The 21411-nt window shown below is 36.2% G+C and overlaps 1 protein-coding gene across 2 annotated transcripts in view; it reads right to left on the reverse strand.

Annotated features, from left to right (window-relative positions):
• Window positions 1-21411, reverse strand: part of USP53 (ubiquitin specific peptidase 53) — a 58926-nt gene that overhangs the window by 22975 nt on the left and 14540 nt on the right. The window contains exons 2-10 of one of the 2 annotated variants that reach the window (XM_006067661.3): window positions 19375-19560; window positions 17569-18258; window positions 14163-14255; window positions 10261-10395; window positions 8055-8168; window positions 7892-7974; window positions 4468-4573; window positions 3726-3872; window positions 2045-2194 (exon numbers count right to left, since the gene is read on the reverse strand). In XM_006067661.3, the coding sequence (XP_006067723.2) occupies window positions 2045-2194; window positions 3726-3872; window positions 4468-4573; window positions 7892-7974; window positions 8055-8168; window positions 10261-10395; window positions 14163-14255; window positions 17569-17712 (972 nt within the window). In that variant the 5' untranslated portion in view covers window positions 17713-18258; window positions 19375-19560. The remainder of the gene's footprint in view (window positions 1-2044; window positions 2195-3725; window positions 3873-4467; window positions 4574-7891; window positions 7975-8054; window positions 8169-10260; window positions 10396-14162; window positions 14256-17568; window positions 18259-19374; window positions 19561-21411) is intronic. The other variant, XM_006067662.3, reaches the window with a different exon arrangement.

The raw sequence follows: 21411 nt of genomic DNA on the forward strand, positions 1-21411 counted from the left end.
GACAGAGGAGCCTGTTGGGCTGCTGTCTATGGGGCCGCACAGAGTCAGACATGACTGACGTGACTTAGCAGCAGCAGCATGCTAAGTATACATTTGAATTTATAACTGTTTTCTAAAGTGATTATCCAATTTTGCATTTCCATCAGCCTCGTGAGAGATCCAGCTGTTCCACATCCTGGTCAGCTCTTGGTGTAAACAATCTTTTTAATTTTAGGCATTCTAATAGGTGAGTAATGCAACCTCTTTGTGAATTGAATTTGTACTTCTTTATGCCTAGTGATGCAATGAATATCATTTCAAGGGCCATTCATATATTAATATCTTCTTTTTGAACTGTCCAAATCTTTTGCTCACTCTTTAATTGATTTGTCTTTTTATTACTGAGTTGTAAGAGTTCTTTATATATTCTGGATATGGGCTTTACCAGATATATAATTAACAAATGCTTTTTCCCAGTCTATGCTTGTCTTTTCATTCTAACAGCATCTTAATGAAGAGCAGAAGTTTTGACGAAGTCCAATTTACCAGTTATTTTTATGGTCCATGTTTACTGACTGTTATCTAATAAATCTCTCTATAGCTAAACAGCAGTTTTAAAAGTCTTATCTGGTATTTCTAGTTCTGTCATGTTTAGTGTTTTTCTTTCTAAAGTAATTTAATATCAGATCTGGCCTGGAACTGGCTCCAAGATCATCTGGATATTAATTTGAACCTTTACTTTTGAGATGCTGATGCTCAAGGTTCTGAGAGAAAGGAAGGTAAGCTCCATTTCCCTACCCTGCCTGCTCACCCCATTATCATGTGACTTGAAGGAATGAAATGGCAGAGCAGATCTGCCGTTATTCCTTCAGGGGCTGGGTCATAGCTTCCTACTTCTTTGAGTATTTTGTAATTTTTTTTATTGAATACTATTTTGAAAAGACATACTGACATTTTACTGAATTTTACATTTTTCGGTATTGAGGGTTTTTTTTTCTTTCCTTTTAAATTGTTAGCATGTAGTTTTGTGTTATGTTAAATTGCATGGGATCAGCTTCATCCTCTGACAGCTTCATTTTAAGCTTTTTATGTCAGGTCCAGAGCAATCTTCAGTCTCGGAATAATTTAGCCCCACTACTAAGGTGATACTTTTCTGAGGAGTCTACTTGATGTTCTGTGTACCCACTCTTGCTACTAAGATGCAAGCTATCCTAGCCCTGTACAAGTTCTGGGAGTTGTCTGGCCTTGTTTCCCAGTGGTTATTTCTCCCAACTTGAGCACATTTGCCCTACACATAGTTGATCATTATTCACCCAAAGATTGAAAGGGGAGCCCTCTGCCGATCCCCAGAACTTTCCCTCTGTACAGCTTTCTTTCTGATAATCGTCCAGGAAATTTTAGCCATCTTGGCCCCTGTGAATTCCAATTTCCTCAGCTCAATGAGACTACGAGGCTCTGTTTGGGTTTGCCATCTCTGCACTGCAATCCAAAAACGATCTCTAGCCAGCAAGGAGGGTTCACCATGTTGGTTCCTTTTTTCTGTTCGACTGCCTGACGTCCAACAACTAAAGTATTCACTTCGTCTATTTGGTTTTCTAATTTTTAATACTGAAGGTCTTTAATGATGCTATTATAATTAAGTCCACTTATTACTAATTTATGGAGAAGGCAATGGCACCCCACTCCAGTACTCTTGCCTGGAAAACCCCATGGATGGAGGAGACTGGTAGGCTGCGGTCCATGGGGTCGCTGAGAGTCGGACACGACTGAGCGATTTCACTTTGACTTTTCACTTTCAAGCATTGGAGAAGGAAATGGCAACCCACCTCCAGTATTCTTGCCTGGAGAATCCCAGGGATGGGGGAGCCTGGTGGGCTGCCATCTATGGGGTCACACAGAGTCGGACACGGCTGAAGCGACTTAGCAGTAGCAGCAGCAGCATTACTAATTTATATAAGTATCCGCATATAATTATCATTTTTATATAATTTTATCATTATTATATCATTTACCCCTCAAAAGTAAAAACCACAGTAATTATTCCAGTTAGTCAAGTGTCACTTACCTCTTTCACATTTGCATCATCAAAAAATACCCATTTGGAACTCTTGGTATGAAAAGCAAAGGCACAGTAATGTCGGCTGGTGTAGCAAATCATGCCAACAAGGTGAAGCTCACTATTTTTGGCATTTTCATCAGTAACTCTATAAAAAAGCTGTTTAAAAATAATGTATATTTAATAGTTCTTTTCACAGATGAGGAACAATCATTTGATGAGTCATGCATTTGATTCTCTAGGACAATTATTTCTCATGCATACTGTCCCAAACTGATGTTAGTACTAAAGACACCACACCGCACTGTTAACAGAATTATTACTTTTGATTAGTCTATAAGAGAAATGATGTCTAACAAAATGTAATTACTACAACTTAGTTCAGTAGCACAGCATCTTGAACACAGAACAGACACTTTACATACATAAAACAAAATGAGATAAATCACACACTTCCTGATAATTCATGGTTGAATCGCATTATTTTAACATACATTAACCATACTACCTAAAAGATAACTATCTAAAAGTTTAACTGTAATACAAATCAATTTAAAATAAGATAGTAATATGCACACTTATGGCAAGAAAGTGAAGAAGAACTAAAGAGTCTCTTGATGAAAGTGAAAGAGGAGAGCGAAAAAGTTGGCTTCAAGCTCAACATTCAGAAAACGAAGATCATGGCATCCGGTCCCATCACTTCATGGCAAATAGATAGGGAAACAGTGGAAACAGTGGCTGACTTTATTTTTGGGGGCTCCAAAACCACTGCAGATGGTGATTGCAGCCATGAAATTAAAAGACGCTAACTCCTTGGAAGGAAAGTTATGACCAACCTAGACAGCATGTTCAAAAGCAGAGACATTACTTTGCCAACAAAGGTCCGTCTAGTCAAGGCTATGGTTTTTCCTGTGGTCATGTATGGATGTGAGAGTTGGACTAAAGAAAGCCGAGCGCAGAAGAATTGATGCTTTTGAACTGTGGTGTTGGAGAAGACTCTTGAGAGTCCCTTGGACTGCAAGGAGATCCAACCAGCCCATCCTAAAGGAGACCAGTCCTGGGTGTTCATTGGAAGGACTGACGCTGAAGCTGAAACTCCAAACTTTGGCCACCTGATGCGAAGAACTGACTCATTTGAAAAGACCCTGATGCTGGGAAAAATTGAGGGCAGGAGGAGAAGGGGACAAAAGAGGATGGGATGGTTGGATGGCATCACTGACTCAATGGACATGGGTTTGGGTGGACTCCCGGAGTTGGTGATGGACGGGGAGGCCTGGCATGCTGCGGTTCATGGGGTCGCAAAGAGTTGGACATGACAGAGTGACTGAAATGAACTGATGCACATTAAAAAATAAGAGCTACAGATAAATTTTAAACCTTAAAATTTTCTAGCTTGATATTTATAATTTATAATCATTATCATATACACCCAAACAAGCATATACACAGATGTATACAGTGTATTATCATTATTCTACAGTGATAAAAAGGATAGAGTATGTGATGGATTATTTTATAACAGAAAGCAAGAAAGGTATTCCAGTTTGCCTGATCTGATGAACTTTATCAGAGTTACATCTGCAAATTATTTCCTTTAGAAAGAAAATTTAGCTCTGAAAAACAACATATAGTGTAATGTTTCAAAGGAATTTAAAAACAAAAAGGAAGAGAATGAAAAGAATTATTATACCCCAGGAAGATAAAGCTGGGTTGCCAGATTCCGAACAACATCTTCAGTCAAGTCAGAATGCTCAGAGTCCCAGACTAAACCGATTGTAACAATCTCTGGGCAGTTCATTAAAACACGCCGAATTTTTATTTTTTGGCCACAGTTACTCTAAAGAAAAACAAAAAAGACAACTTTTGAAATTATCAAAACAAATATATCAAAGGTAATGCCTTACAGAGCTTGTATTATGCAAAAGCATGTATCAGAAATTTATTCAGCACATTAAAAGACTTCTAACAAACTATCTGTCTTAATTACTGATTAAACAAATTTATTTTAAATCAAAGAACTTTTCTTTGATATTTTTGTAAATCTGTTAAAATAAGAATTCAACCTTAGACCTTAAGGTTGAATTTTTATTCAACTAACAATTCAATTCACTAACAATATCACATGGGAAAAGAATTATACCATTTGTAATGTTTATTTAAAGAAGAACAAAAACGAAATTTTCAATGTAGTCAAATGACAGGCTTCAGAGCTTAAAATTAATCAACGTATGCCACCTTAAATCCTTCACAAAGTAACATGTTTTTAAAGAAATAATGTTGAAATAAAGAGCTCAATGGTACAATTACCTAAAGAACACTTAAAAAATTAATTCTTAAAATTAATTCCAGATTTAATTACTATTTGCATGGCAATTTCTATTTTCAAGTTTACAAGCACAGAAGCACACTAACATTCTCTGAATTATACTTACAGGACACTTTCTGTAGTCATCAGTTGTATTTGCTGCTTGCAGCAATTCTGCAAACATATCAGGTTTAAAGCGCTCATGCCTTTCCATCATTCTTTCAACTTCATTGCTACGAAAGAAACAAATGGTCCCAAATCTGGCCTATGAACTTAAAAAAGATCTAATAAATTTGCACTAAAAATATTAAGTTATTAATATAGGTATGATCACTTTTTCTACCTTAAAACACAATTTTGTTTGAAAAGTTAACCATAAAGTAAATTTCCATGATATGAAACATAATGAAATTTGGCAGTATATGATGAAAGAAATTAGATCAAAAACAGGATAAAATAACATGAAATCACACACCATTGTTTGGAACTATATCAATGATATAAGATGCTCTACCTCAAGGTAATTATAAGTTAACTATTTCTTTTACATTACTACTTAATAAATAGAGACTGGAGTTTAAACTTTTGCCTAACAAGAACAACAAACTTTAGGAGAGTCTCCCTCTCTAGCTTAAAGTTTCCAGACACAAAATTATTTTCAGCTAAGAAAAGGCCCTTTGATGATTAATGCAGAAATCACAAGCTACTTAAGCCAGGTTTGTGATTTTTGTTCCTATTATGAATGCTAACCATTTCCTAAAGAATCTAGGGAGGGTTATCTGTGTCAGTTTCTATCCAACTTCCTCCTAGAATCTAATTTTCACACATCAAAGTATTAAGTATTATTAGACAACCCCTTATTTAACTTATATGCAGAGTACATCATGAGAAACACTGGGCTGGATGAAGCACAAGCTGGAATCAAGATTGCAGGGAGAAATATCAATAACCTCAGATATGCAAATGACACCACCCTTATGGCAGAAAGTGAAGAGGAACTAAAAAGCTTCTTGATGAAAGTGAAAGAGGAGAGTGAAAAATTTGGCTTCAAGCTCAACATTCAGAAAACTAAGATCATGGCATCTGGTCCCATCACTTCATGGCAAATAGATGGGGAAACAGTGGAAACAGTGAGAGACTTTATTTTTGGGGGCTCCAAAACCACTGCAGATGGTGATTGCAGCCATGAAATTAAAAAATGCTTGCTCCTTGGAAGAAAAGCTATGACCAACCTGTGCAGCATATTAAAAAGCAGAGACATTACTTTGCCAACAAAGGTCCGTCTAGTCAAGGCTATGGTTTTTCTAGTGCTCATGTATGGATGTGAGAGTTGGACTATAAAGAAAGCTGAGCACCGTGGTGCTGGAGAGGACTCTTGAGAGTCCCTTGGACTGCAAGGAGATCCAACCAGTCCATCCTAAAGGAGACCAGTCCTGAATATTCACTGGAAGGACTGATGCTCCTTGCAAGAAACTCCAATACTTTGGCCACCTGATGCGAAGAACTGACTCATTTGAAAAGACCCTGATGCTGGGAAAGATTGAGGCAGGAGGAAAAAGGGATGATAGAGGATGAGATGGCTAGATGGCATCATGGCATCACCAACTCAATAGACATGAGTTTGAGTAAACTCTGGGAGGTGGCAATGGACAGGAAGGCCTGGCGTGTTGCAGTCCATGAGGTTGCAAAGAGTCGGACTGAGCGACTGAACTGAACTGAGACAACTACTTAGCATTTCCAAAAAGATATATAATGCAAGCTCACTACTCCTACTACTTTCTGTTCTAGGTGCTCTGGTTTTACTTTATAGTAATTTAACCTTCTTAGAGCTGGATTTATTTAACAGTTCAATAGTTACAATAATAGGGAATATTCAATAACAACTAAATGTACCAGTTCCTCTAAAGCACCTCACAAGCAGACTAGAAATCACTAAATCTGACAGGCTCATTCAAGTTGTACGTAACAGTTTTTTTTACAAAATTGACAGCATCAGGGTGGTGCTTTAACCAGACACATTTTGAATTTGAAATGAACCTAGACCTGGGTTTCAATCTTAATTCACCCATTTACCAGATTAATCTTATTAAGCCTATTTCTTGAACAAAAGTTTCTGTTAAGATTAAAAGCAACAATTTATGTAAAGTCTGGAACATAGTAGCATTGAACAATTGTATTCAATATTTATTACCAATAAAAAGAAAGATAATTAGAATTCAAAGTCTGGGCTCTTGCAATTGAACAATTGTATTCAATACTTATAACCAATAAAAAGAAAGATAATTAGAAGTCAAAATCTGGGCTTTTGCAATTCATGCTGTGGACTGGGAAAAAACAGATGAAGCTCCTATTCTTTTTACCTAAGATACTGTCTCAGAGCACTGTCATTTTACACTTTCAAAGTAGACTTCAAGTTTAACAGTTTTTAATTTGCGGTCTATCCTTATTCAAACACCATTCTACTTTTCATATCAGATGAATGAAATTGACTACAACTGACTAAACTTTAAAGACTGTTCCTTTAAACCAATGTTTCCCAACTCTGTATATATATAAATTACCAACTTACTACATTGGATGATCTTTAAGAACTAATGTGCTATATCCAAAAAATCAAGGAAGTTTAATAACATGATGAAATTGATGAGCACCTAACACTCACTTTGTGAAATGATAAAAACATTGGTAGCATTTAGCAGCTAACTTTGGAGAAGGAAATGGCAACCCACTCCAGTGTTCTTGCCTGGAGAATCCCAGGGACGGCGGAGCCTGGTGGGCTGCCGTCCATGGGGTCACACAGAGTCAGACACGACTGAAGCGACTTAGCAACAGCAGCAGCAGCTAACTGCTATACTGATGTATTCTGATTGATAATGACCGCTTCATGTTTTATCTTTTGTACTAAAGTATTAAAGTATCTGCAAACATTTATGGTCTTATTCAATGCTTTCATACATCAAATATTTATACTTTCAAATAGCTGTTGCAGTGTTCAAACAATTCTTATTATGTAAAGCCTAGGTATCACCTTTGGATCCTTAAGCTATTTCAATACCAGGAAGGGAGCGAGGGGACAGAGAAGCCTACAAATGTTTATTTCAGGTGAATGGTGAAGCTTTAAATCCAATAAATCTAACAGAGGATTATTTTTATTTTTTTCTTTCTTGTCTGCTTACCCTAGCTTCCATCACCACGCAGAGACATGGTCACTGCAAAGGTAACACCTTAGCAAAAATGAAGAAATCACGTACAGTTCCATTTACCATTCAACTTAGCTCTCTTCCATAGTTCCAAAACCTTGCTATAAATATAAATAAATAAACATTTTGACTAATATTTTGTACATTTGTCATTACTAAGTGACATCTATATTTGGTAAATCAGAAACAACCAAAACTGAGATAGACATCACTTAGTACCCGTGATGGTAGCACATTTGTGCCTCTCACAGAGTAGATATTCATATATGCTACGGTTTCATAAAGTAGAGGCTCAATGTGATCACATACATTACTAACATCTTTGGTAAATATGCTTTAATAAGCTCTTACCACAGGGCTGTTGTAGAAATGTACCGTACAAATTCTGTAAAGGGTAGAGGATCTGATGATGCTCCACAGCTACGACACACACACTGCAGGTAAAAACACATGTCTAATTTATCAGTCATAAAACATAAATATATCCTCTACTAAAATAGTTAAGCCATCTCACCTGCTCATACAGAGTCATAGCAAACTTTTGGTGAGTGATACAAGATTTAGAGGTACACATGTCTGCGTCTCTGCTTGGCACTATGTGAAAATGAATCCTCTCCAATATATTTTCCTAATTGAAAAATTAAAAGACAAATGAATTGCAAATCTTGCACAGGACACTTCAAAATACAACTCTTTTTGCTTTACAAATTTAAAAATCTAAAGATTTTCCAAAATGTTAAATTGAGTGCCATATATGTTGTCAGCTTTTCAGCTTTCCTCTTATCCAAGCCTTCCAATGCTGCTCAATTATTCTCCTTCTGTAGTGTCAGCTTTAAAAAAAAAAATTCATAAAAGAAACATTATAATATAACATAATTTTAATAAAGATTTTTAAAAAATCAATTCATGGTGACTGACATCTAGAATTTAATATCAGAAAACCAGACTTCCTATGTTCTCAATGTTTTCCCATTGAGAAAAAGCAATTAATTAAAAAAAAACACTCTGCTTGGATCATTGGATAGTCTATACAACTTAAATTAAAACATCAATGATAAAGGCTTACAATACCTAAACTAACACTCTAATGCAAGGAATCTACTGTTCAACAAACTTCTAATAAAAGGTTGGATTTGTAAAACAGATCAATAAGAGTTATTAATTTCTTTAACAAATTATTCTTTTCACAAAGCTTAACCAATGGATTCTTTTAATTAGTTAATGTCCCTTCTTTTGCCTCAGGACATTTATAACAATTCATTTAATTAAGTCTGCATTTCTAGATATCCTGTGAATTATCATACCATGGATTAGTATATTTCATTTAAGTGAAAGTAAAACTATAAAGTTCAATATTGTGCAAAATATATCTATCTATATTTTAAACAATGGACAATTATAAACATGAGAAATATGAAAAGCATATTTCATGACTGTGTGCGCTGTTTTTGTCCCACTTTAGTCAACATGGCTTTCCGTCTATCTGAGAAAACATTCAAGATGTTCATTTAAAAACATAAATGCCAAATGAATTCCAGAGAATAATAAATTCTTTGGAAATTTGGAGAATGTACTGGGGTGCTTTGATGATACATTATCTAGCAGGCCTGACAGGCTGAACTGTAACAAATAACAGATTAGGAAAGTTTTGAATATTTCAAGAACTTGAGCAAAGTCTCTAGAACAGGAATTTTAAAGACATGTTTGAGGAACAGAGTGAAACTATCTCACTAAGGGAAAATTCAGAAAGAAAACAAAGAGATAAGCTGGAGTATAAATGTAAAAAGCCTTAAATGTCAGAAGAGTCAGATTTGAATTACAGCAATATTTGACATGTAAGCATTTATCTGAAAAAAATTATATTAATATGATGGTTGTTAAAAACAAACTTGAAGGACAGAGGCAAAAAGGACACTAGCAGTCAGGGATCCCCTGGTGACTCCATGGTAAAGAATCTGCCAGTGAGGGAGATGCAGGAGACATGGATTCAATCCCTGGATCGGGAGGATTCCCTGGAGGAAATGGCAACCCACTCCAGTATTCTTGCCTGGAGAATCTCCTGGTGAAAGAAGCCTGGCAGGCTACAGTCCACAGTATCGCAGAGTCAGACATGACTGACCGATTGAGCACACGCACATCTTAAATATAGGTGATATCTATGTTACTGAAACAATTAATCATCAAATGCATATTTCAGAAAGTACACAATGTACGTGCTTCAGCAAAGGAACGCTCTATTTATCAGTATAGTGGTAACAGAGTCTCAAAACATCAACCTCAGTCAGTGATTCTCAACCTGGAGTAAGCCGGGTAAGAGAACTGCTGCCCCTGACAACTGCACGTCAAGATCCTCTTCTTTTCCAGAGAGAATCACTGCATGAAATGAGAAATGCTACTGGGAGAGCGTGTTGTGTGTGTAATCCCTGCGGGAACAGAACAATGACCTAAGTGATATGATTTATACGCAATAAGCCTTTTTGCTCCAATAAAAAAATGTTAAAGTATTTTAGTATCCTAGCTCTTAAAAATTAGAGCAGCACAAGTAAGCAAAAGCAAACGTACACAAAACACACGTGGAGCTTTGAGAACTTCGAAAGGTAGGAAGACAAGGATCTACTAGGCAGTTCTGCTATAAATGGATGCTTCATTTGTCTCAGAAGGCACGTCACTTAAGGCATGCAGACCACTACCCTGACCTAGGGGTCATCAGACACACTCACAAAGCACTCTGCGGCGTCGTCCATCAGGCCCAGCTGAAACCGCTGCTCATCTCTGAAGCTCTCTGCAAGAGCGTGCCTTATGTTATCCGAGGGGAGGGCTTTCTCTCGACTGTGTTGAAACTGTGCAAATATTGTCTGGGAAATCAGCAAATTTATGAACCAGTAAGTTTAACACCAACAACTAAAAAACACTTGAGTAATTTCATTACAATAAATTCAAAATTCTAAACTCTACACTCAGAAGCTAATACAGTCTTTTGTTCTAAAACTCCATGCAAAAAATTATGTAGAAATGGTTGCCCCAGCCTCTTAATCAAGGGTTAGTGCATAAGAATTAAACATATAAAGTTCTCAAGTCCCATTCTCAGAGATTCTGATTGAGATGTGGCCCATTTTAAACTGTTCCCTAGCTGAATGTAGTCTATGTTGTTTAGAAAGAGTTTTGAGATATTCTGCTTTAAATGTTAAAGTATACTGTAGGAATTAAAATTATGTTATACAAAAATAAGCATATAATCAAATAGGAACTTCACTAGCAGTGGGAATATTATTTAAGAATATGTGACATAGGTGTTAATCTGGTCTTCTATTTATTGCATTCAAGCATGGAAAACTTTTAATAAGTTCTAGTTTTACAACAATTATCTTAGGCGAGGGGAAGTGAGGAGAAAAATAAGGTTTGAAGCGGTAAACCAACAAATAAGGATGGGTCATATTATGTTCTGCATTAACTAGTTCAAGGGGTATATCATCTCAAAAAAAATTGCTTTTAAGATCAACATATAGTAGGCTAGAAAATAAGAATCTGTTCCACCAACATAAGAAAATTTAATTTACAAATAAGAAACTACTAAAATAAGAAAGATGCTAAACAGTATCAGATAACCAGAACTAGACTTTTTAGCTACAATTATAGATGCTAAAAAGTGAAACATATGTTCACAAGTCACTTCTTATTAGGGTAGTCAACTTTTCCAGGTAATATTTAAGGTATTAAAAAAAAATTTTAGCTACAATTACAGATGCTAAAAAATGAAACATAATCTCACAAGTCATTTCTTACTGGTAGTCAACTTTTCCAGGTAATGTTTAAGGTATTAATCCCAGACAAGACTGATGTTCATTCAATATCTGTTTTTTGATTTCCTGGTATATGTGGCATTGTTCTACACCCGAAAACAAAGACCCTGCCTTGTGGATGCATAGTCTAGTCGTAGTAATGAGGAGAGAGCAGGTAAGTAATGATATGTCAAGAGGTAGTAAGTACAACAGAGGGAAAACAAAGAAATATAAAACAAGAGAGAAAGATAGGGTGGTACAACAGGGACAGGGATGCTGGGGGGAGAAGGGAGGGAGGGAGGTGACCTACTACCTAGGGTCGTCAGGGAACGCCTCACTGAAGGAAAAAACATGTGACGGAGAGGCATAAAGGGAGTGAGGGTGTCAGCCTTGGGGACATCCGCAAGAAAATCATTCTAGACAAAAGGAATAATAATGAAAACACCCAGAGATCAAAGGTAGCTCTGAGAAACTTCAAGGAGGACAGCACTGTATGTGTGTGTGTGCGCGTGCGCACACGTGCACGCAGGCATGCACACAAGCACATGTTTTGAGGTGGGGGAGGCAAGCAGGAGGAAGAGGTAGGTGATATGTAAGGCTACAGTTGGACAAAACATTCCAAATTTATTGTAGAAGACTTCTTTATGTCTCGTCTCCACTGCTGTCAGTGGGCGGGGTAGGGGAGAGTGTGACGAACGGAGAGAGCAGCATGGAAACATATGCACAACCATATGTAATACACAGCTAGTGGGAATCTGCTGCATGACTCGGAACTCAAATCAGGCCTCTCTGACAACCCAGAGGGGTGGGATGGGGTGGGAAGTCGGAGGGAGGTTTAAGAAGGAGGGGACATATGTAGACCTATGGCTGATTCATGTTGATGTATGTCAGAAACCAACAATATTGTAAAGCAATTATCCTTCAATTAAAAATAAATAAATTATAAAAACATTTACTGCTGAGGAAATAAAATGCAAAACTGTAATTTGATTTAAATTCATTCTTCCTCAACCTTATTTTGCCATATAAAAAAGGGAATATACAACTGCCTCCTTTGGTGACTTATTCAAACAGTCTTTTTAGGAATGTAAATCAAAGTATGAAAATGACCTTTCATTTTCCTCTATTATGTATATTTGTGTGTAGTAAGAATATTCAAGAATGTAAGGGCTGAAATATTTACTTCTGAAAACAATAATCGAATCTTAAATTCTTGGGCAAAGATTTCAGTGACATTCATGAGTTGCTAATATATACTGGACTCCCCGTTTCCACTTTCATTCCTATTCTATTTACTCTCATCCAAGAAGCCAGAGAGATCTAGGCCAAATATTATACTTAAGTTAGCACAGGTTATATACACCTCTACTCAAAACAATACCCACAACTTCCTACATCACTCAAGAGAAAAAAAATCAAGGTCCTTACAAAGGCCTAGAAGGACCCTTCACAATCCAGATTCTTGTTCCAGTTATTTATTGCTCCATTAACAAAACCACCCCAAATCTTAGTTACTAAAACTAACATTTATTTTGGTCACAAATCTGCAGTTTGGGTGAGGACAGCTCAACTCTGCTGCATTTGCAGTCATCTGTAATAGTCTGAATGCTGGGATCACTGGTCATCTGACAGTGGTCTAGAAGTTGATGCTGGTGGTTGGTGATGCCTGTTGGCCGAGATCTTTGTTGTAGCTGTAACCAGCACAGTGACTCATGTCCAAGAACGAGTACCCCGACAGAAAGAGCCAGGTGAAAGCTTTATTATTGTTTCTAATCTAACCTAATCCCTTTTCCGCCACATTCTATTTGATGGAAATGAATCATCAAGGGAAATGCATTTCAAGAAATCAGACTCCACACTTTGATAAAACAGTGCAAAAGAATCTGCAGACATGTCTGAAGCCACGGGAACTCACCTGACCTCTGAGCTCATCTCCCATTACTGCCCTCCTTGCTCATGAAGCCTCTGCCAGGGCTCAGGTGTCCCTGAGTACCCACCTCAGGGTCTTTGCACTGGCTGTATCCCTGCCTGCCTGGAATGCTCTAGACCGCTCTATCCCTTTTCTAAGTCGTGATTTAAATGCCACTTTCTCAGTGAGGCTTTCCTTGCTACTCAACATTCACCATTCCCTTCCCTGATTTATATTTCCTCCTTTGCAATTATTATTACCTAACATACTATTTTTTATTTACTTATTTTCTTCTCCCCCACAAGAATATAAGCTACATAAGAGTGTTTTTTATTAGTTCAATTCACTGCTGTATTCTTAGTAAGTATAGCAGTACCCAGAATTCAGTAGTAACTCAAAAAAAAAATTGTTAAAATAAAGGATTATTTCAAAATAACAAAAAATATAATATTTCTAACAATGCTACACTGGTTATTAAACTGTTCTTACAGGAAAATGGAAACATAAACCTGAATAAGTCATACTTTAAGAATTCATCTTCAAAACTCTAAGTCACTTGACAATAACTTTCAGTTCAGTTCAGTTTAGTCGCTCAGTCATGTCCGACTTTTTGCGACCCCATGAATCACAGCACGCCAGGCCTCCCTGTCCATCACCAACTCCCGGAGTTCACCCAGACTCACATCCATTGAGTCAGTGATGCCATCCAGCCATCTCATCCTCTGTCGTCCCCTTCTCCCCCTGCCCCCAATCCCTCCCAGCATCAGAGTCTTTTCCAATGAGTCAACTCTTTGCATGAGGAGTTTCAGCTTTAGCATCATTCCTTCCAAAGACTTTAATTACAAATAAACTAACCAAATATGTCAAACAAAGCAAACTATCAAATAAAATTTTTGAGGAACAACAGTACTTTTTCAGAACTATTAAAGGTTACCTTCAATGCACAAAATATGCAGGCATCTCCCTGACAAACATGTCCAGTCAGCACCCGCAAGCTTCTTCGGAATATATCTAATTGCCATAAAACCTAAAAAACAGTGAGATGTGAAGAATGAAGTATAGTAATATTTTTCTCACTGTGAATTAAAGACAAGATTTAAATATATTTTTTAAACTGCAGGAGGCTAATAACATCTTTAAATCTCATGTACATAGTCAAGATATATACAACCACTAAAAATAATAAGTATAAAACTGCTATGTATACGTAGTTCATATATAAAAGATAGATTTAGAAACTGTTTCTGTTGATTCACAAGTAAAAACTACCAGAGGCATAGAACAAGAGAAAAATAACTCCTCTGTTAAGGAATTTATATGACTAGGAAACACGCAGATACTGAATGGAGGACTTGGAGGAGACTTGAAAGAGGAAGTGATTATAATACTTGGAATGAACTGAAATTTAGGAAGGATGTATGACTGCAGTTAAAAGTCAGGGTGTACCAAATAAGGGTCAGTATATAGTGACAAGGAAAAGGGGCAGAGGCCTGTGTGGTCACTGTATAAAGAATGAGAAAGGGAACATATGTATAGTAATGGGGATACAGCAGAATATGAAGCAGTAGTTAAAAAATAAATATATTTGCTGCAATTATCTAATCATCATTTACTACTAAAAAACAAAAACAGAGTTAAAAGGACTGTAGTTGTTTAAATAAATCAGTCCAATACTTAAAATCATTCTAGAAAAATATGAAATCTATACAATGAGGATAACTCATAGACTTCTTGTAAGAATGAAATACATTTGTAATATGTGAAGTGTCCAAAGTAGTGTCTAGTACACAACTGGCATGCACTGAATTCAATCTGCTATTTGTTACTGTAAATATTACAACATTTAAGATCTTCAAGTTTCTCTATACCTTATTTCTTCAAATAATAAAAGTAAGAAAATCTATTCACCATCTCACATTTCTTCCAACTAAAAAGAAAATTTTCTCTCCAACTAAAAGCAAGTAATTTTAGAAGTTTCCAGTATTTGTAATCACTCAATAACTAAAAGCCAGAATTTCTCTTTGATAGTTGCTTTTTTTAAAAGTATAATTAACAGGATGCATTTATGTATCACAAATAACACAGTTTTGCAAATCACTTGAAAATGTTTAATAACCTTCTTGCACACCGTATTCTATCATTCCATAAAATGCACTACACTGAAATTCATTCGTCAAGATGATGGGCCACGACGGCCCAGCAGTGGAAAGTACACAGCACTGTGGTTAATGATACAACCTCTGAAGGCAGATCTCTTGGATTCCAGTTCTGGCTTTACTTTTAACAGCTCTTGGACTGACTTGAGCAAAGTATTTTCTGAAGCTCAGCATTCTTATCACCATAAGGAGGATAACAGTAGTATCTACCTTTTAGGGTCATTGTAAGAATTAGATTATATTGTACAAACACACAGTAAGAACACAACAAATATTAGCTTTTAAGTATTTCAACTTTGCTTTTAACTTAGAGATCTTAAAACCATACCAATATGCCAGATTTACTTAATTGTACCACTTCCTCTTCAAATAAAAGCTTAAAATATTCAGCCAAAAGAGAGTATCTCTATAATCTGCTTAGAAGGCTAACAAACTAAGTCTTTCAAATGTAACCAGAATGTTTTATAGGATTAGCAAAATGTTTAAGTCATACTGGATCCAAACTATAGAAAAAATATTTTATGTGACTTCTCTGTATATCACTTAATATAAAAGTTTAAAAATGATTTCACAAATCCATACCAAAAATTATCTTCACTATAGTTAACCTTTATTCTAGTTCATTTGCAGATGTTGACTATATTGTACCACCTGTTTTAAAAAGTTAGAGTCTAAGCTAGTTGTTGAACTAGTTTTTAGCAATATAATTTTATAATATAAGCATTTTTCTTCTGCATTATTTGCATGTTGCACTTTAACATGGTTATCTAACAAAATTAATGTATTTTGAAAAGATTAATACATATATGTGTATGTATTTAATAATATAAATATAAACCTTGTGTAATATTTCTCACTTCAAAATAATATAAGAATAAAAACTAAGGGGAAATGGCACATAAACTCATTTTTCTGAGTCATGTCTAAAATATTTGAATAATGTGCACTTTTAATAATTTCTTACAAAACATATTTCACAATTTATTCCAAGGTTTAAGAAGTATTGAGCAACTGAGAACACAAGTCTGGGTCAGATGTCTGACCCAGACATCTGACACCTGACACATTCGCGATGCACTGATTTATCCAATGGGTTATTCAAGCAGGACTTCACTTTCTGCTCTCAAGTTTCAGGTGCCGATGGTGGTTCAGTTGCTAAGTTGTGACCAACTCTCGCGACCCCGTGGACCGTGGCCCACCAGGTTCCTCTGTCGATGGGATCTGCCAGGCAAGAATACTGGAGTGGGTTGCCATTTCCTTCTCCAGGGGATCTTCCCCACCCGGGGACTGAACCCATGTGTCCTGCACTGTAGGCAGTCTCCTGCATCACAGGCAGATTCTTTACTGACTGAGCCACCAGGGAAGCCCCTGGAGGGGGAAATAAAGCAACAGAAAGAAAAATACATGAAAAGCTATTTATTTTCAACAAAATCTTTTAAGGTACATTCTAGGGTCAGTAGAAAAACATTTCAATATTCTGAATCTTCTTTACCTTTCATACTGTAGAGAAGAATAAAGGCACCTATGAAATCTGAAAACGTTGAATAAAAACTATCATATATAAGAAAGGATATTTATCTAAGGCAGAAAACTGGATTAATACATATTTGCTAATTAAAAGAATTTCAACAAAGACTGAAGCAAAAGCAATTAACTGTAAATTTAACTAAAACAGTGGTGTCCAAATTACAATTCTAAAAAGGTGATTTAAGGCCACAGTGGGAGGTGAAGGGAGTTTGAGAAATGAGGATTAAAAATTCATTCATTCTTATTTTAATCCAAGCAGCTTGTTTTTGTTTTTGTTTTTAAATGCTATTAGCAGACTAAACCACCACCATGAGGATTCATCTGAATTTCTTAACCAAAACAAGGGTGGGGCAGAATACAGTAGCTAATTAAAAAAAAAAAAATTTATGTATTTTAGAAGCATTCTTACTTCACTAAGTGAACATTTAAGCCACAGATGTTTTTATATCCTAATAATGTAGCATTCTGTTGAAAAAAATTTCCATTTATTACAAAAACCAAAATGCCGAGTCAAAATATTTGCTACTATTAAAAATGATATTAAAAAGTCATTCCAGTCAATAATAACAACTTTATTCTTCATTTACAAGTTAAAGAGGCATTAAAGAATTTCTTGAAAGGCACTTTTTAATATTTGACAAGAAACGACCGTCTCACCTGTACAGCACTGTTAAGAAAGCAGCTGTTTTGTCCTGGTTCATTCAACAAGCCTTTGGTAGGGGCCAGGGACAGCATACTCCCAGGCTGATAAGCTTTTCCGAGATTGCCACCAGGTTTCCGTAAGAATTTTACCCATGCCATTTTCAAGCAACTTTGCTTGCATTAAAGCTAAGATGTGTGTACTTATGTGATAGTTCTGATGATAAAATGGATGGGGTCTTGAATGGTCCACTTACATCTGCTCCAGTCTATTACAATAATGTAAGTTTTCAAGTCCATATCTTTCCTGATGCTGTAGTTTTGAGGACTTTGTCAAGTAAAAATAGGATACAAAAGCATTAAGTTCTGAAAACTAAACAAGAAAGCTATTTTAAACAAGGCCTTAAAGATTTAAAAATCTTTGTGCTAAATTTTATAAGAGTACAATTTAAGATGAAAAATATTAAAAGATTTTTTAAAAACTGTTAAAAATAACCTCGATGAGGAAATCATATTCTTTAAAGCACAAGTCATTTGTCTTGATGGTTTCAAAAACAGATGATACAAAAAGATGTAGAGTTAGCATTTGGTATGATTCCTTTGGTCATTTGTTTTCCTTATGTTTTTTAACAAGAAAGAAGACTCTTTTCCAGGTGAAGTTATTAAAGGTGACTCCATATTTCATACCAATGTGACCTCAAAGCATATCTACAAGAAAAGAAAAGAAATGTTTAAATATAAGGCTAATCAATAAAATTCCTTTTTTACTTTATGAACACAAATATTTAATACATTAGTAAAATAGTATATGTACACTCATAAAAGGATCAGAATAAAGTTCTTTTCAAATTAAGAAAATTTAAACATAGTTCATCATTTTCAAAAAATATCAAGGTGATATTAATCACTATCTACTTCAAGATATCAATGGTTGCACGATGGTTTCAAACGAGCTACTAGAATTAACTTAGATTTCAGGTAGTCCTTTGAATAATACTAACTTTACTGTCAACACTATTATATATTTCTGTTTATTAAAACAAATTCATCTACAGAGACTCTATATCGTCTCTTACCCTACACAGAATCATATTTCTCTAAGAATGTCAATAGATTTTATGTAAACTGACCTGCATTAAAACTCAGGAGAAACATTAAATTGATAAATCTTAGGGAATTAAATTTCCACACTGTTCATGAACACATGCTCTTGGCTAAAAGGATTTCAAAATGTTCAACTTCTTAATTAAAAACAATCAAGTATTACTAACAAAGTGTATTCAACTGAATTTTTTTCTGCATTCTTTCATTCAACAAACATTAGACTGAGACAGGTTCTGTGTCAAGCACTGGAACTGACATTGTGATGAGGAAAGAGAGACCTTAATTCAGTGAATAATAAATTGTAGAGTGTACTAGAAGAACTGTGCACTGAGCACTAACATAAAAACAATGTAAGCAAAGGGGATGAGAAGTGTATATAATGGGAGATGGTTTGAACTTTTAAACAGGATAGTCACAGAAAGTATAACTGAGAAGGTTACCTTTACACAAAGATTTGAAGGAGGTGAAGATGCTATCTTGGAAAAGACTTTCCTAGCAGACTGAACAGCATGCCTGGCATACCAGAAGATTGTAAGAAGCCCAGCGCAGCAGAAGAAACATGAACAAAGAGGAGAGTAGATAAAAAGAGAGGATCCCTGGGAAAGAGAGACCATGGTGGGCCTCCACAGTCCTGTGGAAGGACTTCTTTCAATTTAAACTCTGGGTGAAGGGCCCTGAGTTTACTTCACAGCACAAAAACATGAGAGGAAAGAATGTTACCAGTCAGTTCAACACCACTGATCAAACGCCCGATATGCTGGCAAAGCACTGAGGAATAAAGAAGAAAAGTAGTAGTCTTCACAGAATTCAGGTCGAGAGACTCTTGTTTCCAGCCCCACATATTATTGATCATGTCTTAGATGTTTGGTCTTAGATAAAATCTTGTCATCTGATTCATAGCTTCATCTAAAAAATGGAAACAACAATAATAAAAGCCCTGCTTAAGATAGGTTAAAAGTTTCAAGAGTTATAAAACACTACATTATGTTAGCTGTTTTCTTCTTTTTAACTCTGTGGTTTGTAACTTCTTCTAAAGTGATCTAAATGATTCTGAAACCTTTCATAGAAATTTTTAATAAATGCAGTCATGATTTTACAACAGTAAGGGAGCACTGTATCAGTAGTAAATTTGTATTTTTTTTAAATTTTATTTTATTTTTTAACTTTACAATATTGTATTGGTTTTGCCATATATTTGAAATGATATTCTCTCAACAATCATATAACTAGGCACCAGGTCTTACCCTGAACGGCTATATTTATGAAACAATCCCTACCATAATGAGTTCGGTTCTGTGATGGACTCAAACACAAACAGATAATTTAAAAAATATTTAGCTGCTGTTCTTGGGCAAAATGTCAAATTAATATGTCCTCCTGGTTTTCTTCCTCCAATGCAACTCTGTGGAGATTATAAAAAAGCAACAAATAGTCTAAGTAGAAACCGGAAAAACCTTAAGTACAATAACTGGCTCATAGACTGGGAGAGAAATAGCATCCAGAGACACAGAGGGCCAAATGTTACAGACTGGGAAGATGTTTCTAGTTGTGAACTTTTCCATTCTTCACACTGCTCTAGGCCGAGAATTCCCACCCCACACAATGCAATAAAACAGGAAAGTTCTGTTACCACCCCAGTGCCATTTGGAGGGTATGAGATTAAAACATCAGGTAAGCATCAGAGTACAGCCAGTGGTAACAAGTGCAACATGAAGAAGTAGATGTTTTTTCAGAAAGTCCCTTGGCTTTTCTGTGAGCCAACAAATGTTGGCAATTTGATCTCTGGTTCCTCTGACTTTTCTAAATTCAGCTTGTATATCTGAAGTTCTTGATTCATGTACTGTTGAAACTTAGCTTGAAGGATTTTGAGCACTACCTTGCTGTGAAATGAGTGCAACTGTCCAGTAATCTGAACATTCTTTGGCATTGCCTTTCTTTGGGATTGGAATGAAAATTGACCTTTTCTCGGAGAGGGCAATGACACACCACTCCAGTACTCCTGCCTGGAAAATCCCATGGACGGAGGAGCCTGGTAGGCTGCAGTCCATGGGGTCGCTAAGAGTCGGACACGACTGAGCGACTTCACTTTCACTTTTCACTTTCATGCATTGGAGAAGGAAATGGCAACCCACTCCAGTGTTCTTGCCTGGAGAATCCCAGGGATGGTGGAGCCTGGTGGGCTGCCGTCTTTGGGGTCGCAGAGAGTGGGACATGACTGAAGTGATTTAGCAGCAGCAGCAGCAGCTCCTGTGGCCACTGCTGAGTTTTCCAAATTTGTTGGCATATTGATTGCAGCACTTTCACAGCATCAACTTTTGGGATTTGAAATAGCTCAGCTGGAATTCCATCACTTCCACCAGCTTTATTCATAGTAATGTTTCCTAAGGCCCACTTGACTTCACACTCCAGGATGTCTGGCTCTACGTGAGTGTGAGTGATCACACCATCATGACTATCTGGGTCATGACCTTTTTTGTACAGTTCTTCTGTGTATTCTTGCCACCTCTTCTTAATATCTTCTGCTTCTGTTAGGTCCATACCATTTCTGTCCTTTATTGTGCCCATCTTTTCATAAAATGTTCCCTTGATATCTCTTTTCTTGAAGAGATCTCTAGTCTTTCTCATTCTATTGTTTTTTGCTATTTCTTTGCATTGTTCACTTAGGAAGGCTTTCTTATGTCTCCTTGCTATTCCCTGGAACTCTGCATTCAGCTAGGTATATCTTTCTCCTTTGACTTTTCTTAGCTATTTGTAAAG

This window comes from Bubalus bubalis, chromosome 7 (assembly GCF_019923935.1).
Source record: "Bubalus bubalis isolate 160015118507 breed Murrah chromosome 7, NDDB_SH_1, whole genome shotgun sequence".
Lineage (NCBI taxonomy): Eukaryota > Metazoa > Chordata > Mammalia > Artiodactyla > Bovidae > Bubalus > Bubalus bubalis.